The sequence below is a fragment of the Battus philenor genome, unplaced genomic scaffold (genome assembly GCF_028537555.1).
Source record: "Battus philenor isolate CCGP_79_NKW_IND1 unplaced genomic scaffold, ilBatPhil1.0.hap1 SCAF_17, whole genome shotgun sequence".
In the NCBI taxonomy this organism is placed as follows: domain Eukaryota; kingdom Metazoa; phylum Arthropoda; class Insecta; order Lepidoptera; family Papilionidae; genus Battus; species Battus philenor.
In genome coordinates this window covers 11,035,408-11,058,675 of record NW_027181679.1, presented here as the reverse complement: position 1 = coordinate 11,058,675, position 23,268 = coordinate 11,035,408, and the positions used below count along the sequence as shown (strand labels likewise).

General features: G+C 34.6%; 1 protein-coding gene across 1 annotated transcript; it reads left to right on the top strand.

The window, feature by feature from the left end:
- Positions 1–366: 366 nt before the first annotated feature.
- On the top strand, positions 367–22,528 carry CD98hc (CD98 heavy chain). The gene is made up of 12 exons (XM_068762852.1): positions 367–523; positions 12,391–12,575; positions 13,689–13,864; positions 14,801–15,001; positions 15,331–15,484; positions 16,461–16,630; positions 17,337–17,539; positions 18,167–18,333; positions 19,301–19,405; positions 20,030–20,148; positions 20,860–21,000; positions 22,295–22,528. The coding sequence occupies exons 1-12, from the start codon at positions 406–408 to the stop codon at positions 22,392–22,394; spliced, it is 1,839 nt and encodes a 612-aa protein (XP_068618953.1). The 5' UTR covers positions 367–405; the 3' UTR covers positions 22,395–22,528.
- The last annotated feature ends 740 nt before the right edge of the window (positions 22,529–23,268 follow it).

Below are 23,268 nucleotides of genomic sequence, written 5' to 3'. Positions count from 1 at the left end.
AGGGTGAATTGCGTTAACTATCGCAATAAAGATATTTGTTACAATGATTACAAAAAAATCTAATGTTTCTACTGGGCACTCACAAACAAAACGAACTAGTTTGTACTTATAGAAATAGTTGTTAAGACTTTGAAACCTCTTTACTCTTACTTTATTTTTCTTCGGAACGAATTTTTGGATTTGGAATTATAGTTTGACATTATTTAGCCTGTGTACGCCGTAAACAAATGAATATTTTGAGCATGTACTGCTATGAGAAAAAGTATTTTTATATAATCTGTTTCGGTAGCGTTTATTGCGCTGTGTTGGCACAGCCCTAGCCAACAAATCGTCGGTCTTAATGGACGTTAGTCGCGCGGCGTTGGACCGTGGCGGTGCATTCGGTGTGACACCGTCGCGGGATATATGTCGGCCGCCTCGACCGGCCGGTGGTCTGCCCTTGCGGCTGTTGCTCGGAGGAACGCAAGCAGACGTAATCGTGGTCGCGGGAAACCACGTAAATCTAAAGATACTTCCGAACACGGTAATAGTTTCATATACAAATATACCTAATGTTATTTTTAACTAATTTTGTGTCAGGCCTATCTATATTACAATGTGGCGTTGATTTATGGGACAGCAGGTATAATGATAAAGCATTTTTTTTAAAACCTTTATTCTTGCTTGATATCTATACAGTAATGTATTTGTTAATGTGTAATCCAAAGTACAGAAATTTAACCTATTATTTTTAGAATTATACATGGTGAAAGATACTAGGAGACCGAAAAGTAATGTCCTTTCTTTCGACATATTTTACAGAAAAAACGATTGATTTTTACCGCTCCGGCATTGAAAATTTGTATACTAGATGGCAAAAGTTGTTGATAACGAAGGTGAATACATTGTTGATTAGAAATAAAAACTTGTTAAAAATGTAGTCGTGTGATTTTAACTTAAGAAAGCGGCGACTTTACTTTCTGGTCCCCCTTATATAAATGCATCAAAGGATTGAATGTATAGATCATATGTCAGCAAGAAGCTTTGGCAGTTTTAAACACATTTCCAATCAATCTGTAAAAAGATTATTCTGAAATATGTTACATTAATTTATTTTATCTGTTGAAATGCGACGGGCTAATACCTTTCGGCAGTACATTGTCTGTAGGGACAGATAGTAAACTATAATACATTTTAATGTGCAGTTATTCCAAGTTTAACAACACGTTTTCTTACGATATCATTACGTTTTTTTATTGTTTCTAAAAAACATTTACTTTTGAGTTAAACATTCACCACTTTGAAGCTTTAACAAATATTATATTTTATGACCGGTGTAATGATCAATATTTATAATTACTTTTTTGTCAGCTCTGTCGCCCTGTTTTGACTTTGCGTTGATGTATAGGTCAGCGTGAGTAATCCTAAAGCAATTTAACTTCTTATCTTCTCTCTCCGTTACTGCCTTATGTATACGTTGTCGAAAAATTTTGTACAAGTGTTATTGAACATTTATTTTTTAAGATCTAATCCAGTGTAATTCAAAGTGTAGAAACAGGACGTTTTTTTATGTAAAATACGTCCGGACGTGTAACATTACAAGCAATTGCACAGGGGAACAGTATCACACATTCACATACACTCGCTGCATCTTTTTGTGTATCAATTTAGCTGTTAACTGGCCTGTCATGCGTGTCGGGATAACTGCGACATCGCTCTGTCGCAAACTCGCACTGTGGTGCGAGGAATTATAAAGGCCATACGATACCACAATCGAAGCCTTGATTAACACAGTACATTGATACGGCAGTAGGTGTTGTAAAGAGCGCTCTTTATATACGTATCGTAAAAATAACTTTTTTTTAAGAAAATAAAATTATTAAAAAAAAAAATAAAAATAAAAATAAACATCAATTGTACATTGTAGAGGGTATGTAAAAAATAACAAATATTTTATAAACGACGTTTCAAACAGTAAGTAGTACTTTTCGATTCATGAGTTTTATAAAATTTTAGAAAAGTTTTGGCCACCGGTGAAGTTTTCGAAGTGTGACGCAGTTAGCAAGTTTTCCTTTATGACGACTTTATATTAGAGCTTCCTTACAAATTTATAATAAAAACCTTATTTTGTACAGACATGTGTAAGGTATGGTTGATTATAGAACACAAAATCTGTTAACTTAAAAATTGAAACATTATTCTCATGAATAATGAATAATCTGTGGATTATTTTGTGCCTCATATTTAAAAAATATATATATTTTACGCTGCAATTTTTAATACAACCAGTGCCTTGCCTGTAAGTCTAGCCTGTAGTCTTTTTTAATACATTCGATGCACCATACCATCTTGCAAAAATTCAATGCAAGATCATGTTTTCGTTAAATTATTCTCTTCCTCGCATGTAATTATTTTTGACATAATATTGAACGTAAACTTAGATAACAATGCAAATTGATTTGAATTTAGTCGCGCAAGTAGACGCGGCGTCGGTTGTCCCCCCACTAGGTAGATCGAAGACGTAATAAAGGTCCCGGGAGGTCGCTGGCTATTGGCATCTCAAGGGCCGGTCATTGTAGAGATCATAGAGGGAAGCCTGTCTTGCACTGGACGTCTATGCGCTGATAATCATAATTTGTACTCGCTATTGGGAAAACATACCAAGTTATTATTATGCCATATTATTGACATGTTTCAACGAATAAATGATTTATTATTATTAAGGTTTGCCATACGTTTGACTAAAAAAAAAACTAGTATGTCTTGTGCAGCACTTTATATTCTGTTGTCATATATCACCTTGTCGGTTACATCGTTTTATGGGCTTGTAAAATATCTCGTTTGTTGTAAACCACAATAGGTCAGTAATGATATGATAGACTTAGATAATCTTATTTATTCTAGCTGTAATGTAAAAGAAGGCATATACAAGTATGTTTTTTAATCGTACTCTTGTCGTTTTTGACTGAGATGCAATATCGAATTTTAAGAAAGTTTAATAGATAAAAATTTCACGATTTTTTACGTAATATGTGAATGTACATATGGTTTATCATCATTGTTGCAGCCATAGGACATCCACTGCTATATATAAGAGATGGGTATACGGCACGTTTCAATCCCTTAAAGAGTTTTATTTGCAGTTAACATGAATTCTTGATATTACATCAGATGATTTTATGGTTCGAAGATAATATTTATCTTGGATATATTTAAGTCATGGTCTTTCTAATGTTTTTATCTATTATTACATCTGCTTAAATGAAAATGTACATTTAATTATAAGCTGTACTTTCGTCATGTAAGCTCATCTATGACCATCATCATCTTAAACATAAAAATCCTTTGCTAGATTTCCAATAGTTTGAAGGTTTGAAGCGCTCTGCATCCAGTGTCTTGCGAAGACAAGGTTGGTTGAAGTCAAGGTTGTCTGTCCACCTTATAGGCGGATGTCATCCGCTGCGATTGCTGGTCTGTGGTCTTTCTACCCCAGAACCTCAGGGCTATCTGTTTTGTCTACTACGTGATCTGCCCACTGCAACTTCAACTTTCCAATCCGTTGGGCTTTATGGATTACTTTTCTTCATCTACGAATCTTATTTCTTATTCGATCTTGCAGAGGAATCCTGAGTTCATAGTTCTCTCCATGTAGAGCCTGAGTTTGCCAATGAGGTTTAGATTGAGGAATTACGTTTCTATGCAGTGTCTTCGTTGGTAGGACATGTTGGTCGTAGTGGACTGTTGCTAACTGTAGTAATTTGTAAACAAAATCGAGTTATGTGCCAAAATCGAAGTTTCATTTCGGAATAAAATTCCAGAAATAAACTTAAATTTAATGCAAATATGTACTACTAATGATGTATTTGTATAGAAGTCAATTGATACCTTTGTTAAAAACTGGGAGCGAGATTAAGTTCTTTGAAGATGGTTTTGACTGCGTCATGCAAGTTCGCATATACTGGCTGGTGCATTGAATGCAATATTTTTTTTTCTTGCAAAGAGTTAGAAAAGAAAAACACTGCGTTATTATTAATTATAACAACAATATGCCTTTAAATTACATTTATAGAATTTCGAATCTCGATATGCCTTTCGGATCAGCCCGACACAAGGAATACATGACACATTGGTATTTTTAATGCCATGCTGAGGTTCTCTTTGTTAACAGACTTGGTCTCTATCTCCCACGATGATTGTTGTTTCTGCCTATAGACTCCTACTGCAAGAATATTATTAATAACTTACTATATTTTTTAAATTATTTTCTATTATACTGTTATTAGACGAATCGTTTCGTTAAAAATTATATAGTATAATTTCTGTTATACATGGTGATTGGTTATACGTGTAAAAGTTTTAAAGAGGTAATTGTATAGTTCATTTGTCAGCAAAGAGCTTAGAAGCTTTTGTAAATATTTCAAATCACGCAGTATATTGTGAACAATGAAATATGTCTCATTATTTTTTTATTGGAATGCGATAAAGGGGATAGATAAGAGTAATTAATTTTAATATGTAGAAATTCGAAATATAAAATCGCAAATTTTCTTATCATATTATCATTAAGTTTTTTATTATAACGGAGATTTTTGATTTTTAGACAGTGTGTGCTATACATTAATTGACAGTAAATTAGCTATACATTCACTACTTAAGACCGTTTTCATCTATAACCAATCTCCCTGTATTTCCAATTATCCCATCGGACAATGCCCTCAAATAAGTCATCAGTTTATTCCGTTCACATTACCACACCAACCTTTTGTTTATCGATAGTAAATGTTATTTTATTGTCCATTACCGTTTCTCGTTACCCCATTTATATTAATTACCGACAAGCGGCAATGTATTCGTGTACATTGATGATAATTGGTCTGTGGTCGTGTTTGTTTACCGTTCTATTAGGAGACATTGATAAGAAGCTTGTCTATCATCATATACATAGTTTTACATTCAAAGTTTAGTTTTGTTTCGAAAAAGTGATCAAAAATAAATATTTCTAACAAAATAATTGCCTTATGAGGTTTATCCTTTGTAATGGTTGTAGCTTAATAAGACATATTAGGATAGGTAGGATTTAATTATTACATAATAATCCATGTCTGTCGTCCTCGTTTCAGACCATAGACACCCACTGCGAGGCATAATCCTCTACCAAGGATATCTATGGGGTATATACTATCAATATGCCATGTTTGTCAAGCGAATTGGCGATCTCAGTACGGTATTATGGTACATAGAGAACACTGCTGCTCATCCTTTGGAAACTTGTTTACAGTAGCAATCCTATATAATTAATGCTCAAAGTGTGAACTATAAGATTGTGTCCCCGGAATTCAACTTGTAACTTACGATCGCAACTCCAGTCAGGCATTGCAGTCAGAATTCGAATCTTAACTAACAAAAAAAAATCAAAATCGTATCGTTCATTGTAATGCTTTTTCATTTACAACAATGTTAGATATATTTTGTAATGCGTAAATAATGTTGATGCTATTCCAACACGGGATTTGACATGTGAAAAAGATTGCGATGTATTTACCGGCATTGTAAATAGAAGCTATACTGAAATATTTTTTCTATAAGAGCAAAGTTCCAATAGCAAAGAAAAGATGAACGTTTTAAAAAAAACTTCATACCAAACCCCGCCGAAGGCAATGTAAGACGACTTGCGTTCGACTTATTCTTAACATAAAACGAAAAAGTAATAATTACAGTGATTTAAAAATACCTTCTGTCCATTTCTTTGGAGGCTTCATTCGTCAAAAAAAAAACTATTACGTATTACATATTGCATTTTCGTAACGAGACTTGCGGTTCGAGATTTTTCGGCGTACGAATCTGAGGAGCGATTTTGCACTCCCTGCGGCGATTTTCGCGATGACCATTTTGTGAATAACAATTTGAGGATATTAATTTCTTGATTAAAATTATAAAATACTTTTATTACGGTGTTTGGAACGGTACAAACAGCATAGATAAGTGGCCATGGACTAACAAAAAATATTAATGTTAAATAGAAACTAGTCCTCATCATTTTTTAATAACTAACCGCTGCCCAGAATACATTTGCTGATTACGCGTGTTTGTGGCGAGAGGGCGAAGGTGCCTAGCTTAAGATTTCTTTAAAGGTAGCGAAGCTAGCGTCTTTGGCCGCTATATACTACTATTTCACCAGATTAAAACTTAAGACAGGTTGTATTTACGTTTTCAAGAGAATGTTATGGTTAACTACGTTTTTACGTCGCCTTAATATGACTTAACTACGGTTTATAAGTTTTAACAATGGCGATTTTTATAACGGAATTCCGGAATACTTTTACTATGCATCTTCGTGATCGAATAATAAAATCGCTTGTTAAACATTGTTTTAGGATAAACACATTTTGTAATCACTTAATTTTAAAAAAGTAACTGTTGAGGGTAGATGAATATTTGTTAGTTAATAGGTATATCCTTTACCCGATGGATTAAGTTCCCTTCCGCTCCGTGAACTCAGCTCCGATGAAGCTGTAAACTGAAGGCTAACAACAACTACATCAACAGAGAAGTTAATCTTTGGACGGTTCGGATTTTTACGGCTTTAGTCGAATATATGAACTTACCGAAATTTTGATTCGAATTTTGTTATAGTCAGAAAAGTTATGTTGCTGATGTCAGAATTGTTCAGGCACAGGTATAAGCGCAGTAACTACATCAACTTGCACCGAAAACCCACCACCGTGATATAAGTTTTAATAGATATTTTAAAGTGACATAATCAAGTTAATCATTAGTAAAGTGGGATGTTCACTTTAACTCCAGAATTAAACAATCGATCGGCACTGTCCGGCGCTGTGTTTACGTTTGGCCACTTGAGTCGCGTTCCCGTCGGTTTCCTGGAACGCAGTCATTTATTAAGTCCCGGCGATGCGCGCTTCGTTCTTATGTTGCTTGTAAGGCTGCGTCCATCGTCATCAGATTTTCGTTTGATATATCACTAGATAGATTTAATTTATTCTATAAAGTAACAAAACTGTGCGAGGCGTTTATACGAGGATGTATCATCATTATCATCACCTTTTCATCTATAGGACGTTCACTACTGGACGGTCTCCTCATAGATTTGCAATAGGACCGGTTAAATGCAAACTGAATTAAGCTGTTCACCTTGTGGGCGGGGAAGCCCTACGCTGTCTATAATAGTTGTAAGACATATAATATGATGTTACATATTAGAGCGATTTTATTTTACAATATCCGAAGAGACTAGTTTCAAAATATAAAACATATTCTTCGTTTGAATTTGTAGTGGGCTCTTAGATCATGGCGCGTTTTGAAACGTAGATACTTTAAAAACCATTTTTATAATATAAAGTATTTTTCTATGATAATACAAAATTGATGTGATTACTGTATGATTTTTGTTACGTAGTCACAAATGAAACAGTCCGAGTTTGTTGGAACCTCTACGAATCAGGCTCTCGGAAAATAGAATAATTAATATATTACGTTTTTCAAAAACATGGTAATGTTCATGCTCTAGTGTTAAAAAGCAGATTTTAGACATAATTTCATAAATACAACATACACATCAATATCTATATGTATGTTGTTTATATGAAAACACACCCACTAGTAGCCGTATGTTTATGATGTTTCTCTTAGTAACAACTTAGCTAACAAGCAATTACACAAGCATTAACTTAACAAGCTTAACCTTTAACTGTGGACGCGCGGTCTCACAGACCGCTTGCAGTTTGTAATTTTTGTGTTTACCCCTTTTCCCTTGCTCCCCGCGTTTAATGCTTTCAGTAGCTTTAGTTTTAGCGCCGAAACGTATATTGAGATGATAGGTTGTGTCGGCGGCCCCAAATTAGCTGAGTTATTTTACTTTATACTTTAACCGCGGTCTGTCGGACCGCACGTCCACGTTTCCTGCGTAAATAATATAAACGGTAATTTCGTTTAATTTGATTTTTTTATGTTATTTTCATTCAAAATTTCAATGAATATTGAACGAGAAGATGGCCTATGCTCATTTTATATCGCATTCTTGACTTGTGCGGTATAAATGCTCATGTACTACACAATAAGCATCAGAGCAAAAAAATAAAAAGAGGAGTATTCCTAAAAAAATAGCACGATCTGTAGTGATAATCTTCCGCATATGCAAAGACGAGCAATAAAACCAAATATACCAAACGAATTGAAAATGTCAATGAAGCGAGTTTTAGGGGCAGATATGCTCCTAGATGAACAAACAAACTATATATATATATAACAAACTTTAATACCATCAAGATTAACGTCACGAGATATTAACGCAAAGTAATTAAGTCAACTCGGTTGATAGGCAATAGAAATTAATTGCTTATTTTAGATGTACGACTGAAGCGTGCTTTGTTTTGGTTAAGAATACTTTCACGTGTGAACGCGTCTTTGTTGAACACGCAGCTCGCTGCCCGCGGTCCGTTGACTTTCCAGTGCTTTATTGCGGTGTATCGGGTTCGGACGCGCGCTCTGCCCGTGCTGTAGGTATGTACTCTACTATAGGAAAATCTGAACACCGCTTTATATAACTTTAATTATTTTATTATTGGTTATATTGAATCTACCATTATATCAAATTGTTCTTAATGAATTATAAATACGATAATCTATTTTCAGGTGAAATTTTTGTAATTAAATATATAGTGTACATGTAACATGTACGTTGTATAGTAGTTTAAATTTTAATATTTTATACATTGACTTTAAATTTAAAATGCTTTTTTATATTGCTAACATTTTCTTTAAACAAAAAAGTTTTTTTTATTTTAAATACTACATTTTGTTATGTCATATCGGTTAGTACCATGTAATTATGATGTCTTTAATGTAGGTCGAAATAAGTTCGAAAGTTTCATCATCCAAAGAAAGTGTTAATGCAGCAATTTAGCGCCCGTCATATATTTCTTGTGAACGTTGCCGACGATCGTACGTCGTTACGAATTAGTTTACTGTAATGCTTATGATATTTTGATATTAATATACATTTTGCCTCCCTAATGTTTTCATTCTAAGGTACACCTACAAAGGAACATAATATATGTTAGTCTAATGTAGGCGTATATAGCCCTAGTTATAATTATGCAAACGTTAAGAATTGAATAAAACAGAAATAGTATTAAACTTCACTAAATATTTTTAATACGACACGAAGGCTGTATGTAACTTTAAAAAAGGCTAAGATTTCGAATTCCGATTAAGCTGCAAAAAGCCTCCGTTAGCAGCATCTATACCAAATGTAACAATGCAAGTTGTGATGATTAATAATTATATTGAAAATAAACAAAGCGAAAATTTTATAATGGTAAGAAAACAGTAATGCAGCATATTAGTGGCTCGTCTAATTCCAGCCGCATGATGGTTGTGGAATAATTAAAGATGTGAAAAGAAATTTTTTTTTGGTATGTTTAGTGATTGATACCTTGTTCTCTCGTTATAAAAAAAAAAACAAGAGTACTCTGTTCTGGTAAATTAAAGCGAATGGTGTTTGTCGGACACATTCCACTGAAAATTCCTTAATGTATCGTCCTATTCGTAAACTTCATCGTTTTGGCAATCCGTTTAAAAGAAACAACGCGAAACAAATATGCTATTCTAAAATTTTCAGACCCGTTTGTTTCTTTTTTATCTATATTTTTAGATTGACTACAAAATTCGTTGTGTCTATGTCAAAAATGATTTAAATATATACCATACAGAACGATCTATTGCTATGGCTACAAATATTTTTTTTCACTTTTATATGACCATTAGTAACCCTAAACGGCACACAAACAATTCTTACTGCAATGACTTGACTTGGGAGTATATAAATTTTTGCTAAACCATATACGCAAAATTATAATTACATTAATCATTGCGTTAAAAAAAATAGATTTTTTAAATCATAAACCTTCGGTTTGGTTTTGATTTATGGGAAAATTATTATAGATTTTGTATATTGAATTTATACTTATGGTTTACATACTGTAAACTAAGGTTGAACAGCACACATGATATAGTTTCCTATTTGTTTATATAATAATAATAGATCAATGCACAATTAACAATACAGGTGTGCGACTGTGTGCGTGTGTGTGTATATTTTCTCCGACCTACATGTACTGATTACTTGATGGATTCCGGCCGCTTGCCGTGCATCTTCGCGGCTTCTAAATTTCCCTTTCCATTTTTCTCGGCCCATCGCTCATGGTCTTCATAAGGGCGCGGTCACATCTGTTAGATTGCATTGCACTCGCTCTCAATGGAAATCTTGCAAACGAAGTTACCTTTAATATAGGATTACCCCCCTCGAAATTAGTTTTGCTATATCAGTATAATTAAAGTGACTTCTTTTTTTTATTGGCAGACATAGACCTCCCCTAAGATGGCTAGGACCATTGTTCTTGCACTGCCACTTTGACCTTACCTATGTCGTCAGTCCATCTAGTGGGGGTCCTACCTACGCCACGTCTAAACGTATCGTGGTCACCACTCGGCAACATTTCGGCTCCAACGGTCATCGGTTCATTACCTTTTTATTATTACACTTGATTACATTATTTATTCATATTCTTTCCTAACATATAATGATCACACGCGTTCTTCAGAATAAAGCACCAGAAGAGTAAGAAAAATAACGAAATATTTCGAAACTACATGAGTTCCAAGCGCTTGCTGATCGGAGAATCTGTTCATAAACATTCTTTCCATACCATTATTTACTTCGTATCACTTATAGTGAGTATTAGTATAGGAAGATATTGCCAGTAGATAGTTGATGGCCTATAATGACATCCTTCAAGAAACCTACGTAGGTTTCAAGCGTTTTTAGACATGTGGCCTAAAACGATATCTTTCCAGTCTTTTTTATTAATTACCTAATACAGATTGCTCTAAATAGAGCAATTTCAAATCTGTGTTTTATTTATGTGGTTCTTCGCAATATATCAAAGAATTGGTTCTAACTCCTTCTCTTATAGAAAAATCATCAATACCTAAGAAACTCGTTGGACAAGATTGAAGTGTGAGAGGCTTACAATTGTAGGTTTAGAGATTTGCACTCTATAAGAATTTAAATATTCATTGTCCACTTTTGTCTCATGTCCAAAACTTGTGTGACCGATTTTTGTCCCAACCACGACTTATAATACAACCGTAAAAATTTAAAACCGGTTATTGGGTTTTAAGGGTTAATATTTTCAAAGCCAAGGGCTTTACATCTATAGGCAAAAAAATCATGTTTCCTTTGTTACACACACACTAGCACAGCTCGAACTTGCAATGTGAACAAAATATGGGGCAGCCGTTTAATCTTGAAAATGCATGTTTTTCCCATAGCCAGTTGTATGTGGCCTGTTCCCGTGTTGAAATTGCATCAACATTGTTTGAAGCGCTACAATAAACACTACATTTTTTAATAATGATGATTTTTATTAAGTTTCTTATTGATTATTCATAGGTGAGACAGGACATCTCTCGGGTGAGCTAGTAAAATAAACATTCTTATTACGATTATTACCTTAAGATTGTCAATAGTAGTCCTCCTATCACAATGCAAAGCGTTATTCAAATCCAAGTAAATTTAGAATATCTTTATTCAAGTAGACATTTACGTGCGCTTGTAAATCGTCGATTATTTTAACATTATAAGAAGGTTATAAAGGATTTGTTATAAAATCTTATGAATGGAGTCTCATCTGATGCGAGTTTCGAGAACTTTAACAATTGATTTCAGTGTAATATATGTTGTATACCAAGCGTGGTTGTACCGAACTGGGTTCATATCGTTAACGATCTTTTGTTGCTTTGAACTGCAATAGAACCATTGAGTTTTGTTGCGCCTGGAATGGCCCGACCAATGGCGGTTTATGAGAGAATACGCATTGATTGAAAGAGATGGCACAACAGACAAGCTACTACTTACGTAAAGTTACAGATCATTCTTCAACCCATTACCATGTACATACATATATATGTAAATATATAGTATATCCCGTAATGAATGGTGACAATGAAGTCCCTAATAGTACTGTTTTCGGGCGCACAAAAAAAAATTCCTATAAGTTTTTATTGACCCTACTTTCGTGTATTCGTTGTGTTTCGTATTTAATTTTTCTCTATATATATTACGAAACACATAGCGTAAATATATACATATACATAAGTTTTTGAAATGGCAAAACGTTAAAGTTATTTAAAATAAATCTTGATACAGTTAACAAGCTCGAGGTTTCCTACGTGAGCTTGTCTTAAGTTTTTAAGCCGTTACCTTTATTTTCTGTATTTACGTCGAATGTAATCAATAAAATAAACAATAAAAACATTTTTTATTATGTTTTTGTTTATTCACTCAACTGTTAAGTTACTTCTACCATCCTCTAATAAAACGTTTGTCCGCAGATTTCCGCAAGTCGAAGTCTAGCCTCTCCAAATCGAGGGAAAAGGTTTCGGCTGAGGAAGAAAAGTTGCTGGAGAAGGAGGACGAGGCGAAGATAACGACGCGCGTGGACATGGCCGACGCCAAGTACGTGGTCGAGGACCATAGGAACGGAGATGCCAAGATCGAGCTGGATGCCAACAAGCGGGTGAGTGGAACTTTTCTCATTTTCTAGTTAGTTTTAATCAACTGACAAATGACTACGAGGTAAATTTATAGGATAAAAAGACACTTTATTGAGATGACAATGTTTTGTTTCCTTTGTGCAAGATGTGCTAGTTTTTTTTAAATATTGTATTTGAAAAAGGAACAAAAATTAATTAGATATCCCAGCTGCAGTGAACTTATTCTTAACAATGTATTTGTATTCTGAATTGCAGTTCAAACAAAATGAGCTCTTCTGGTTTTTTACACTACACGTGATCCTATGTGAATAATAACATTAATAAATAAATAAGTGCCCATGAGCCATATTATAGAAATTAGAAACAAATTTAGAGCCTTTCTAACGGTATCCACTGATATAAAGCAACAAAAGTACCTAAGAGTTTAAAGTTTCCACAACAACTATAGATTGGTTTATTCTTGTTTGAGCGATTCATTCTCTAGTTGTATTATTATAACATAAATATGAATTTCTGTTCAAAAGAATGTCTTCCGATTGGGACATGTTTAAAACTCTTACAACCATGTCGAGTATTGCATCGGTGAACGTTTGCTTGTGAAGCAAACCAAGAACATGATCAGCGTTTACATTGCCTAGTAATAAATTCAAGTTTCTGGAATTATTTTTAGTTGTATTGAGTCTTAAAAGGTAGCTTTATAACATATAGTACGTCATCACTCGTATTCCTTCTTCATGCAAAATGGTAATGTGATGAATAAGAACTTCATCATCATTACAGCCGCAGGTCATTCACTGTTAGACATAGATCTGCCCCATTGATTACCAATAAGATCGGTTAGAAGAGCCCTGTATATAGGTTTTGTTCATGTTCTACGCTGCGGTAAAAAATTCACTGATGGTAAATTATACGCATAACATAGTAATATAGTTCTACTAGGGTTTTGACATGAAAAGTTTTCTTTAGCACCTAGATATTGTTTTTGTAAGTTTATACTAGACATAAGGATATATTTCTCATGAGCTAAACGATATCCCTAGCTACCCAACTAGGCTGATCTCTTTGTGTAGGAAAGCATCATGTTCTACAAGCAACATTGGTCACATAGTAGCTGAATGCCCGTGTTATGTCGACAGCAATTCTCCGGGCTGACGAAGGAGGAGCTGATGAAGTACGCGGAGGACCCGTTCTGGGTTCGCCTGCGCTGGTTCATGTTCATCCTGTTCTGGGCGCTGTGGCTGTGCATGCTCGCTGGGGCTATCGCCATCATTATACGCGCGCCCAAGTGTGCCCCGCCGGCGCCTAAGACCTGGTAAGTATTTTTTTCATTTCACTCGCAACTAATTACAGATACTCAATACAGTGGAAAATTATATTTTATTACAATTGCTAGATTAAAAAAAATACTTATACTTTATAGAATATGTTATATCTTGAGAATGTATATTAAATTGCTATGTTTATTAAATTATTATTAAAATTTTATATTAAAAAAAAAAACAATTTTGCCCTTAGCTCGCTTTCGCCTGGTCTCAGGTCTGAGGCATTTCATTTAGACATGAGGTACACTCAACTTGACGCCAACAGGAGATATGGTCTGTCATATGTTGAAATAAGGATCTGAATTTGAAGATCTCATTCGAGTTATCTCTGTACAATACTCTGTTGGTTGAAGAACATTATGTTTGCGTTAGTATAATGTGTGTAAATAAGTAATTAAGTCATAAGATGGCATTTGGTATAAGAAAAAATATTCTTTTTATTTGATACCACTATGCTCGCGACTTTAAAAAAAAATGGTTTAGTTTTTTTTTTAAAGTATTCTAAGTTATTCCTGATTACTTCAGCTACCTGCCAGTATAAGTTTCTTCATAATGCCTTTTCAGAGGTTAGCCGGAACAAACAGAACACCAAAAAAAACATTTTTGTATATTTAGCGTATATATGTTCAGATGCGTGTTGTAAAAAGCGGTTATTGTAATATATATATTACAAACAGACACTTTAATTTTATTTATTTTTATAGCTCTAGCAACATTAACTTTTCATTACAGGAACTATTAACCATCTCAACAATATGCCTTGTTGATGTCATACTATATATACCTTCCAATTTAAAAACAAAAATTTGTCGAATGAAAAAAGTCTATTTTTATTCATAACACGATGAGATTATAATTCAAAATATACAGTGTTTTAAAACAGACTCTTAGAAATCATAGCTTAATGAAATAATTACTCTGTTTAGGTACGAGAAAGGACCCCTGGTTGACATGTCTTCGGTGGACAACTTCGATAGCCTAGAGGCGGAACTTCCGTTGCTTCAGCGCTCGCAAGTGCAGGGTATCTTCACCTACGTCTGCAAGGACACTTACGAAGTGCTGGAGAACCCCAGCTGTCTCCAGAAGTTCAAAGACTTTGTGGCAAAGGCCAAAAAGCACAGCATCAAGTAAGGAACTATTACGTTTGTAAAAGCTAAAATAGTCAAATGATCCTTTGATTTGGAGTCAAAGGTTTATTAAAAAAGGCGTTGAAATTTTTTTATAGAATAAATTGTGTTGAAGAGTATATACAGGTTGATTGGTTGTAAGTGTAAAAGCTCTAATCGGGTTGGAAGACGCCCACTTAGCTTTAAAGACGTCAACTGCTGGACATAGGCCTCTCCATAGGTCTTGTTTATGGGCGTTCTCAATGAGGTCCATTTAATACCTTCTAAATACAAACATATTAGTACAAGATTGTATTAGCAGACTATTAATTTGGTTTGTGCCTGTACAGAGTGATCGTGGACCTGACGGCGAACTTCGTGGCGAAGGGTCACGCGTGGTTTGCGCTGAGCGAGAACCGGACTGCGGGCTATGAAGACTACTTCGTGTGGGGCAAGGGTGTTGACTTCGGTGAGGACGGAAAGCCAAACAAGCCTAACGAATGGGTAAGTACAGCTTAGCATTTTACATGCTTCTGATCAATATTACTAAAGTGTTCCAGATGAACTCCTGGAGTAGTTGGGGAGATGAAGGGGGGGTTAGTTAGCGTGTTAATGAATATTTATCTGCTTTGGATTGTAAAGAACCTAAAATATTTGCTTGACTACATCTATCAATGTAGGCAGGTACTAGCTTAGTTGTTTATTCAGTTTAAAGTCGAGATTCGAAACCGCAACATTAGTTTCTTAACTAAAACTTGTGGCTTGCAATTTTGCATGATCTTCTTTGATTTTTTTAAAAACATAAATAGGAATGCTAAGGATATACTTTTCTTATTCGATACTCAAATTACCACAGAACAAATAAATTTTGTGTGGGATTTTGAGAATATGGTAGGAATGCAAGAGGTTCACCAGAGCCATCTAAATTTTCAAAGTGGTCTATAGGGAAAAAAGTCGTGGAACCTTCGCCTTTTTGAAAACACAGTCGAGGCTTAAAAACTTATTAGTGAAGAAATAATAAGCCCGGAGGTAATATAAGAAAAAAGAGGTGTCACAGCTTCTGCCATATAATTTTGTTGATTAAGGCACACTTCCAATACAATCTCATATTTGAGTAATAGTGTAACAACGTCTTGACAAAACTTACAACTGATTATGTGCTGTTGGCGTATCACCATCTATCACTACCAAGAAACAAGTTACAGTACCCGGCGATAAATATTGCACAACGATTGACAACGTCACATAGTGTGGGACAGAGATAGTGCTCTACAAAGCCGAAATTACCCGATTGTCTCTTTTCAAAGGTCGATTGTGCAATATATATCGTATAATAGTAGTTAGACGGGGCTAACGACCGTCTTTGCACGAGCGGTGTTCCCCCTTGTACTACCACTTTAGACTGTCAATCCTTTGATCTAGGTACTGAACCTTGGTTCTTTCTTCATTTAACAACACAGAATAATGGTCCATATTGCAGGTATCAACACTGGATGCTCCAGCTTGGGAGTACAGCGACCGGCGAGGCGAGTACTACCTCCACCAATATGGCGTTCAGGAGCCCGACCTTAACTTCACCAACCCGGAGGTCGTGAGACAGTTCGACGGTGTCCTCAGGCTGTGGATGCAGGCAGGAGCCGATGGCATTAGGTAATCTTCGACAGCAGATACTCTGTAACAATCTAGCGAGATGGGTCTATATATCAATGAAATACTTGCTTAACAAGACATATCAAAACTCGATCTCAAACAATGGTACATGAAGTAAAATTTTAGCTGCTTTCATATATTTCATAAATTTCTTTGTATCTCCTATACTTTTTACTCACCCCTTTTCTTTTTTTTTCTTTTTATTACATTATTTAGTGGATAATAGTGCTTATTGTGCAGTTATTAAATGTCTATACTTTTGTATATTTTGTATTAGCCTCATTTCTATTACACAATCGTTTATTGTCCAATGCGAAATAAAATAATCTCTCCAAATAATTTTATATACTGTTGTTGGTTCATCCTGTCAACAGATTTGTGTCTTAAAATTAGGATGGTATTCATGGAAATTCAAAAACTTTTTGCTCTTAAAATTTATATTAATTTGTACTAAATATATAATGATGGATAAGAGACGTGAACTTATAGGAGGCACTTCGGGTGGTTCTATGTATGTCCATAAACTTAAGAAAAAAGAAGTGTGTCATAGTATAGAGAATTATAATTGTGTTGAATTTTGTGTATTGTCCACAGCTAGGTGCATTGTGACCCATTGACTAATATTCTTATTTGTTATACGTGCAATAAATTAAATAAATAACTTTAATTAATACTTCTTAATCTTTGGTTGTTGTTTAACTTATAGGCTGCACAATGCGCGTCAGCTGATCGTGAATGCGTCCCTGGCGCCGGAGAGGCCCGAGGCAGGGCGCGGAGGTGCACTTGGAGCTACTCACACGCAGTACGCCTTCTGGAAGCACGAGCAGACAAGTGACCAGCCCGCCCTGGAGGCTGTACTGGTACACTGGGCACATATTGTTGACAACACCCCGCCAGCCGCTGGACTCGGTACGTACGCACACATACACGTACGAACACATGTATACGTACACACGCAAATCGAATTAAAAATATCTTTGTTCAAGTAGACAATTACACGCACATATAACAAAGTGTACACATATATATTAAGATCAACAAGATATTTGTTCAATTTCCTTTCCTTAGTTTTATGTTATTAAATAAGCATTTAAGAGCTCGTAGTTGATCGAAATGTGTGCTTTGTTGGCTCATTTACGTGATTGATATTATAATTATTTTTAAATGAAATTTAACAATTCATCGAGTATTGTTAAATTTCATTTAAAAAGAACAATTGTTGAGTTTCTGGACGACTCTCAGCCGGTCAACCTCTTCTAATGTTAAAATAATCGATGATTGAAAAGTGCATGTTAAGGCTTAATTGAATAAACATATTAAGAATTTGATATAAGTTTTAGTAAAATAATTATGAAATAGTTACAGTAAAATAGTAATAATTGATTTAGATTGGACAATTGATATCTTCAAGATTTACAGTAACGTTTTCTAACGTTAGTATATACTTTTTACATTGCAATACATGTGTTAACTGCAAGTAAATAAAGGTGAGGGATATTTATTTGATACAAATGTGTGTTTATGGTTTATATGCAGGTGAGACAGTGTTTACGCTAGCGGAGGAAAGGCGTCCGGAGCTGTTCATGGTGCGCGCCAACTTGACCTTCTTGCGGCCCAGCTCTGCTGCACCTCTGCGAGCTGCGGACGCCACCGAGCTGGTGGAGCGACTGCGACCACGCCTGCCGCGCTGGCCCGCCGTGCAGGTCACTACTTTCACGCAAATCATTACTCATCGCCATATCAGTCGACTGACGCCCAGCTCAAACCATAAGCCTCTCCCAAACACCGCCACCTTAATTGTCTTCGGTTCTTCCAGTGGGACGCCTTCTCAAGCCGCAATTATTTAAATACGATCATTTACTTGTGACCATCAAGAAGATCCCAATTTCATATAAACTAGAGTCAGATAGAACTCTCCATATAAGACATTGTTAATTTTATACAAAATAAGGCTTCAATCAATTAGCTTGCAGTATGTTAAACATGTTTATGCAACTCGCCGCGCATTTCTAACATTGAGTTTATTTTATCGACTTTCTGCCATTATTATAAAATTAATTATAATGAAATGTGCCACATGCTCAATCGCGACAATTAATTAATAAGAACCATCGATCAAAACAGAGTGATGCACGATTAGCAGCTTTTTTATTAGCTGCATATATATATACATGTTTGGATTGAGAAAACGTTGCCAAATTTGTAATTAAAATTTTCAAGTATATTCGTTTTTCCGTTCTTATCTTGTTTATTTTTATTTTGCATTAAAGTTTGTAAATTTTTTTAATCTAAAGTCCATTAAAAATATAGTTTTGTAAATGATTAATAAATGTGCAGTACTTCACTCCTGACTTATACTTTCAACTTAAATGCCATTTATTAGATAGTTGGATTAAATAGGCAAGCACGAATAATTGTCATTTAAAAAAAATGATAATAAGATCTAGACTTAAGCTAATGTAATATAGTAATTAGGGAATAAGGAATTGAAAAAAAAACTGTAAATAAGGTAGTATAAAGGTCTCGGCTACTTTAGGGTAGAAGTATATGGCGGCTAATATATAAACGTAGATGGAAATCTCTCATATATAATGAATATTAATTATGGGTTTCATCAACTTCTATGGTGTATATACTATATATTTAGATTTAACTTGTTTTCTTTAACAGCTTGTGGACGAGGAGGGCAGCGATCTGTTGTCATTCGCAGCCGTACTGCCTGCAGCTCCAGTGCTGGACTTTTCACAACTTGAAGCAGAAGGCAATTCATCTGACGTAAGTTTAGAATAACAAAAAAATAAGAAGATTATATTTCGGTATGAAGTCTTGATGTGTTTATATATCATATAGAAAAGAACTAGTCACCACAGCGAAGTTTATACCTAAATGGCATTAGCTTTATGTATGAGGCCTTTTGTAATGAGGCAACTATTTTTTTTATTAATAGTCTTTACTTGTCTATGCATTTGTACAATTAAAAAAATTCCTAGCAACAATTCGTTAATTCTATCTTGTTAAGAGTAAACTCGCACCAAACATTGACTTCCTTGATGTTGTTTTATGCAGGGGTGCAGACAGAGACATATGTTTTTTTTTTATCAAAGTTGATTTGAATTATGTTTTTTTTGGGAAATTTGACTTTCGAAACTATATTTATGTTTACTTGAACACAAAGACATCTGTTAAGAGCGTAGAAAGCTCGAACTAAATAAGTTATAAGAAGCCTTGTGTATTTCGATATAGAGAACCTTTAGGAGTTAGGAGAGGTTTTGTTATTCAAAATTAAATCAAAATATTGCGTGAATTAAATAGCATGTATACTGTTCCATACGGAACGCCATTACGGAATGTTTTTATAGTCTAAGTTACATGACTGGCATTGTGTATTTTGTTCTTCAGGCTTCCCACTTCGCACAGTTGGCCGCGTTGCGACAAGACGCCAGCATCGAGCACGGCGCGTACAGCCTGGCGGTGGTGCCTGGTCACGGCTCCGACCGCCCTCTCGTAGCGTGCGCGAGGTGATTGTTCAACTACCCCCCTCAACCTCTGTGTATCTACCTTCAGGTCTAAATCACTGTAGTTATAGAGGGTGCTGATGTGATTTGTAAACCGTGAAAATGTTACTACGGTTACATCTATTTCTTTGAAAATGTAATTACATAATCACAATACAAAAGTAAGAAGAGTCACTGAAGTAGCATGAAAAATTGCTGTATACTGCTCATGCAACAGATGGTCATTGAAATCGAAAGGAAGTGGTGTTGGTAGGTCAGGCCTCCTTATGGGTGGACTGACGTCACAGTCCAAGTCTCTGGAAGTCGCTATATGCGGGCAGACCGGTCGTCGTAACAAATTTTAGATAAGGTTGCTGACCAGTGATAATAGAAACAGTAATTATGTTTAAAGCATATGATTGCTTCATGAGTTATCATCATGACAACATTTTAGCAATTTGCTAGATTACCACAAATTTCAGAGTTTTTATTCGTGTATTTATTTATTTAATAATGTTATTTACGTGGTAGATAATATATAGGTACTTCAAATGTAGTTTATACAATTACCTAATATTATATCAATATCTTTAAATTATCGTTTATTTATACTTGATAATGAAATCGCAGTTTCAACTTATATTATCCTAGTACAAGTTGAAAGCAATTGTTCTTATTTTATCTATCATACTCCTTTGTGAGTCCATGTTTTTTAGTGTAACTTTTGGCCACCAGGTGGAAGGCGGGTCACACGGGCTTCGCTGCTGTGTACAACCCGGGAGTGGAGGCGGCGCGCGCGAATCTAACCGCGCTCAGCTCGCTGCCGGATTCACTAGCGATACACCACGTGTCGCCCGCCGTCAAGCTATACACCAAGTAAATACTGCACCACTACTATTTACTTGCTTTTATATTATATTTTTAATGTTTAAATGTAATTGATAACCATCATTGGTCAGGTTATAAAATTAATACTTATACAAATAACAATAAAAAAAATTAATAACACGCTTAACTTCTCCTGCCATAACTTCTACTTATTTATGCTGAAAGTATAGGGCGATTCCTTGAACATTAGGTATAAATATCACATCTTTGTGACATTTCATACAAACGATATTACTATATTGTTTTCAATTTAACTATTTGACAGCTACTCTATAGCGCTTCCAGATTTTAAGTTAATATAAGCTAAGCGCCTCTTGTTCTCGTAAATAAATTAAATTGTTTTTTGTATTCATTAAAAAAAAAACAATATTTAAAATTAAATTCGGCCAAATTGATCACTTTCTTAAGCCTAATCTATGATATTTTTAAAATACATAAAACAATATATTTTTAAAAATATATTGTTTTATGTTTGTGACTAGCTGTCCGCTCGTTTCGCGCTGCTTGCACTGATATTTCTTGGTGTCATTATATCCCGCTAAAATCTGTCCAACCATTTTTGAGATTAGCCGGAACAGAGTTCACGGACTCTTCCGTTCTGTAAATTCAGTTGCGATAAAGCAAAGCCCTCAGGCTTATAGCAACATTTTGGAATGATTTTGAAGGAAGCTATCAAACGGTTTAACATGTGTAATCCTTAGTCATCTGTGTATCAAAATCGTTGCTATCACATGTATTATCTAGTGCAGAAAAGTAATGGGCTGTTTGAATTTTTTTAAAAAGGGTGCAAGAATAGACTATAAAATATCATAAGACATTGCCTTCTACAATAAGTTATAAGATAAGATTTCTACTATTATAACCGCCCTCCATGGAACAGTTCACATTAATTTATTAAACTAAGTAACATATATACAGCATGCGCTAAGTAAAAAATAGACTTTGAACTATACTTGTCTGGTAATATTGTAAAAGATGTTAATAATACTTTACACTACTGAATTTGTGTGCAGTATACATTTAAAAGCAACTAAAATTAATAAGGATTAATTCCAGTATAATATTTATAAAAAAGTTGGTTGATGTAGATGTTAATAAGGGCTCAAATTTAATAACCTCGTCAAAAATTGTTGATGGTTGATAATTGTAGATGTGAAAAAAGACTGACAGGTGTTTAATGATCACTTCTTCATCACATTTTTGATTACATAATTATTGTATTTGTAATATAGGTGATGATGGAAGGATGTATGTATTGTAAAACTTTGTTTGATCGTTTCAGTTACACAAACAACATGGCGGTGAGCATCGACGACGTGCTGGTGCCTCCCAAGTCATCCGTGCTGCTGTCCTACGTGCCGAAGACGTCGGTCGAGAACTAGGCGACACGATACGAAGCTCGTACCGTTCTCCTTATGTCTGCTGTCCGCTTTCGCCGCACCATACACGCGGGCCCTTTTTTATTTTGCATTTGCGTTTTGTTACAATGTAAAGAATATTAAAGTTTGAAGCATTAGCAAGTTTTTATTGATCCACTTTCGTAACCGTAGGTATTTTAACTATGCTATGCTCTACTAGCTGACAATAATTTTCGTACATTAAACTTTAAGCCTGTATATAAAAAAAAAATGTTTCAACAATAACAATTATGATTTTTAAATCATAATAACAATACGTTTTCTATTTCTTAAATTAAAAAATAAATATTAGCGTTTTATATTCACATTGTAATGTTAAGGTTATCAAAGGTGCAAGATATATTATTTATATATTAAGTCTTTTTTCTGTCAAATATTTGTCAGCTAGGGAGGATTTAATCTGTGGATTGTGTGTGAAAAGTAACTATTTTCTTATTTTCCAGTTTTTGCGTCTTCTTTGAAAAGACACGAAGGAGGTTCTTATGGATACCAAAAACTAGCCTCACTGGCGATTTGTTAATATAGATTACTGCACATGGATTCCTTATGCATCTTTAATTAGTTTTAATAACGTTTTTATTACAGTAGCATATAATTTATAAGATATAAACATGTATTAGTCCTTGTACATAATTCTAAAATATATTTATTTATTACATAAATACTATAAAGTACAGTGAGGGTACAATAAAACAATAAAATAAAAATTAATATTATAATATATTTAAAATTAACATTTTAAAAAGCATTTGTACAAATATGAATAATTCGTAAGAAGCTTTGCGACCGGGCTGCGGTCGCCCGGTACCGCACACGCGGGCACGTTACCTAAGTAATA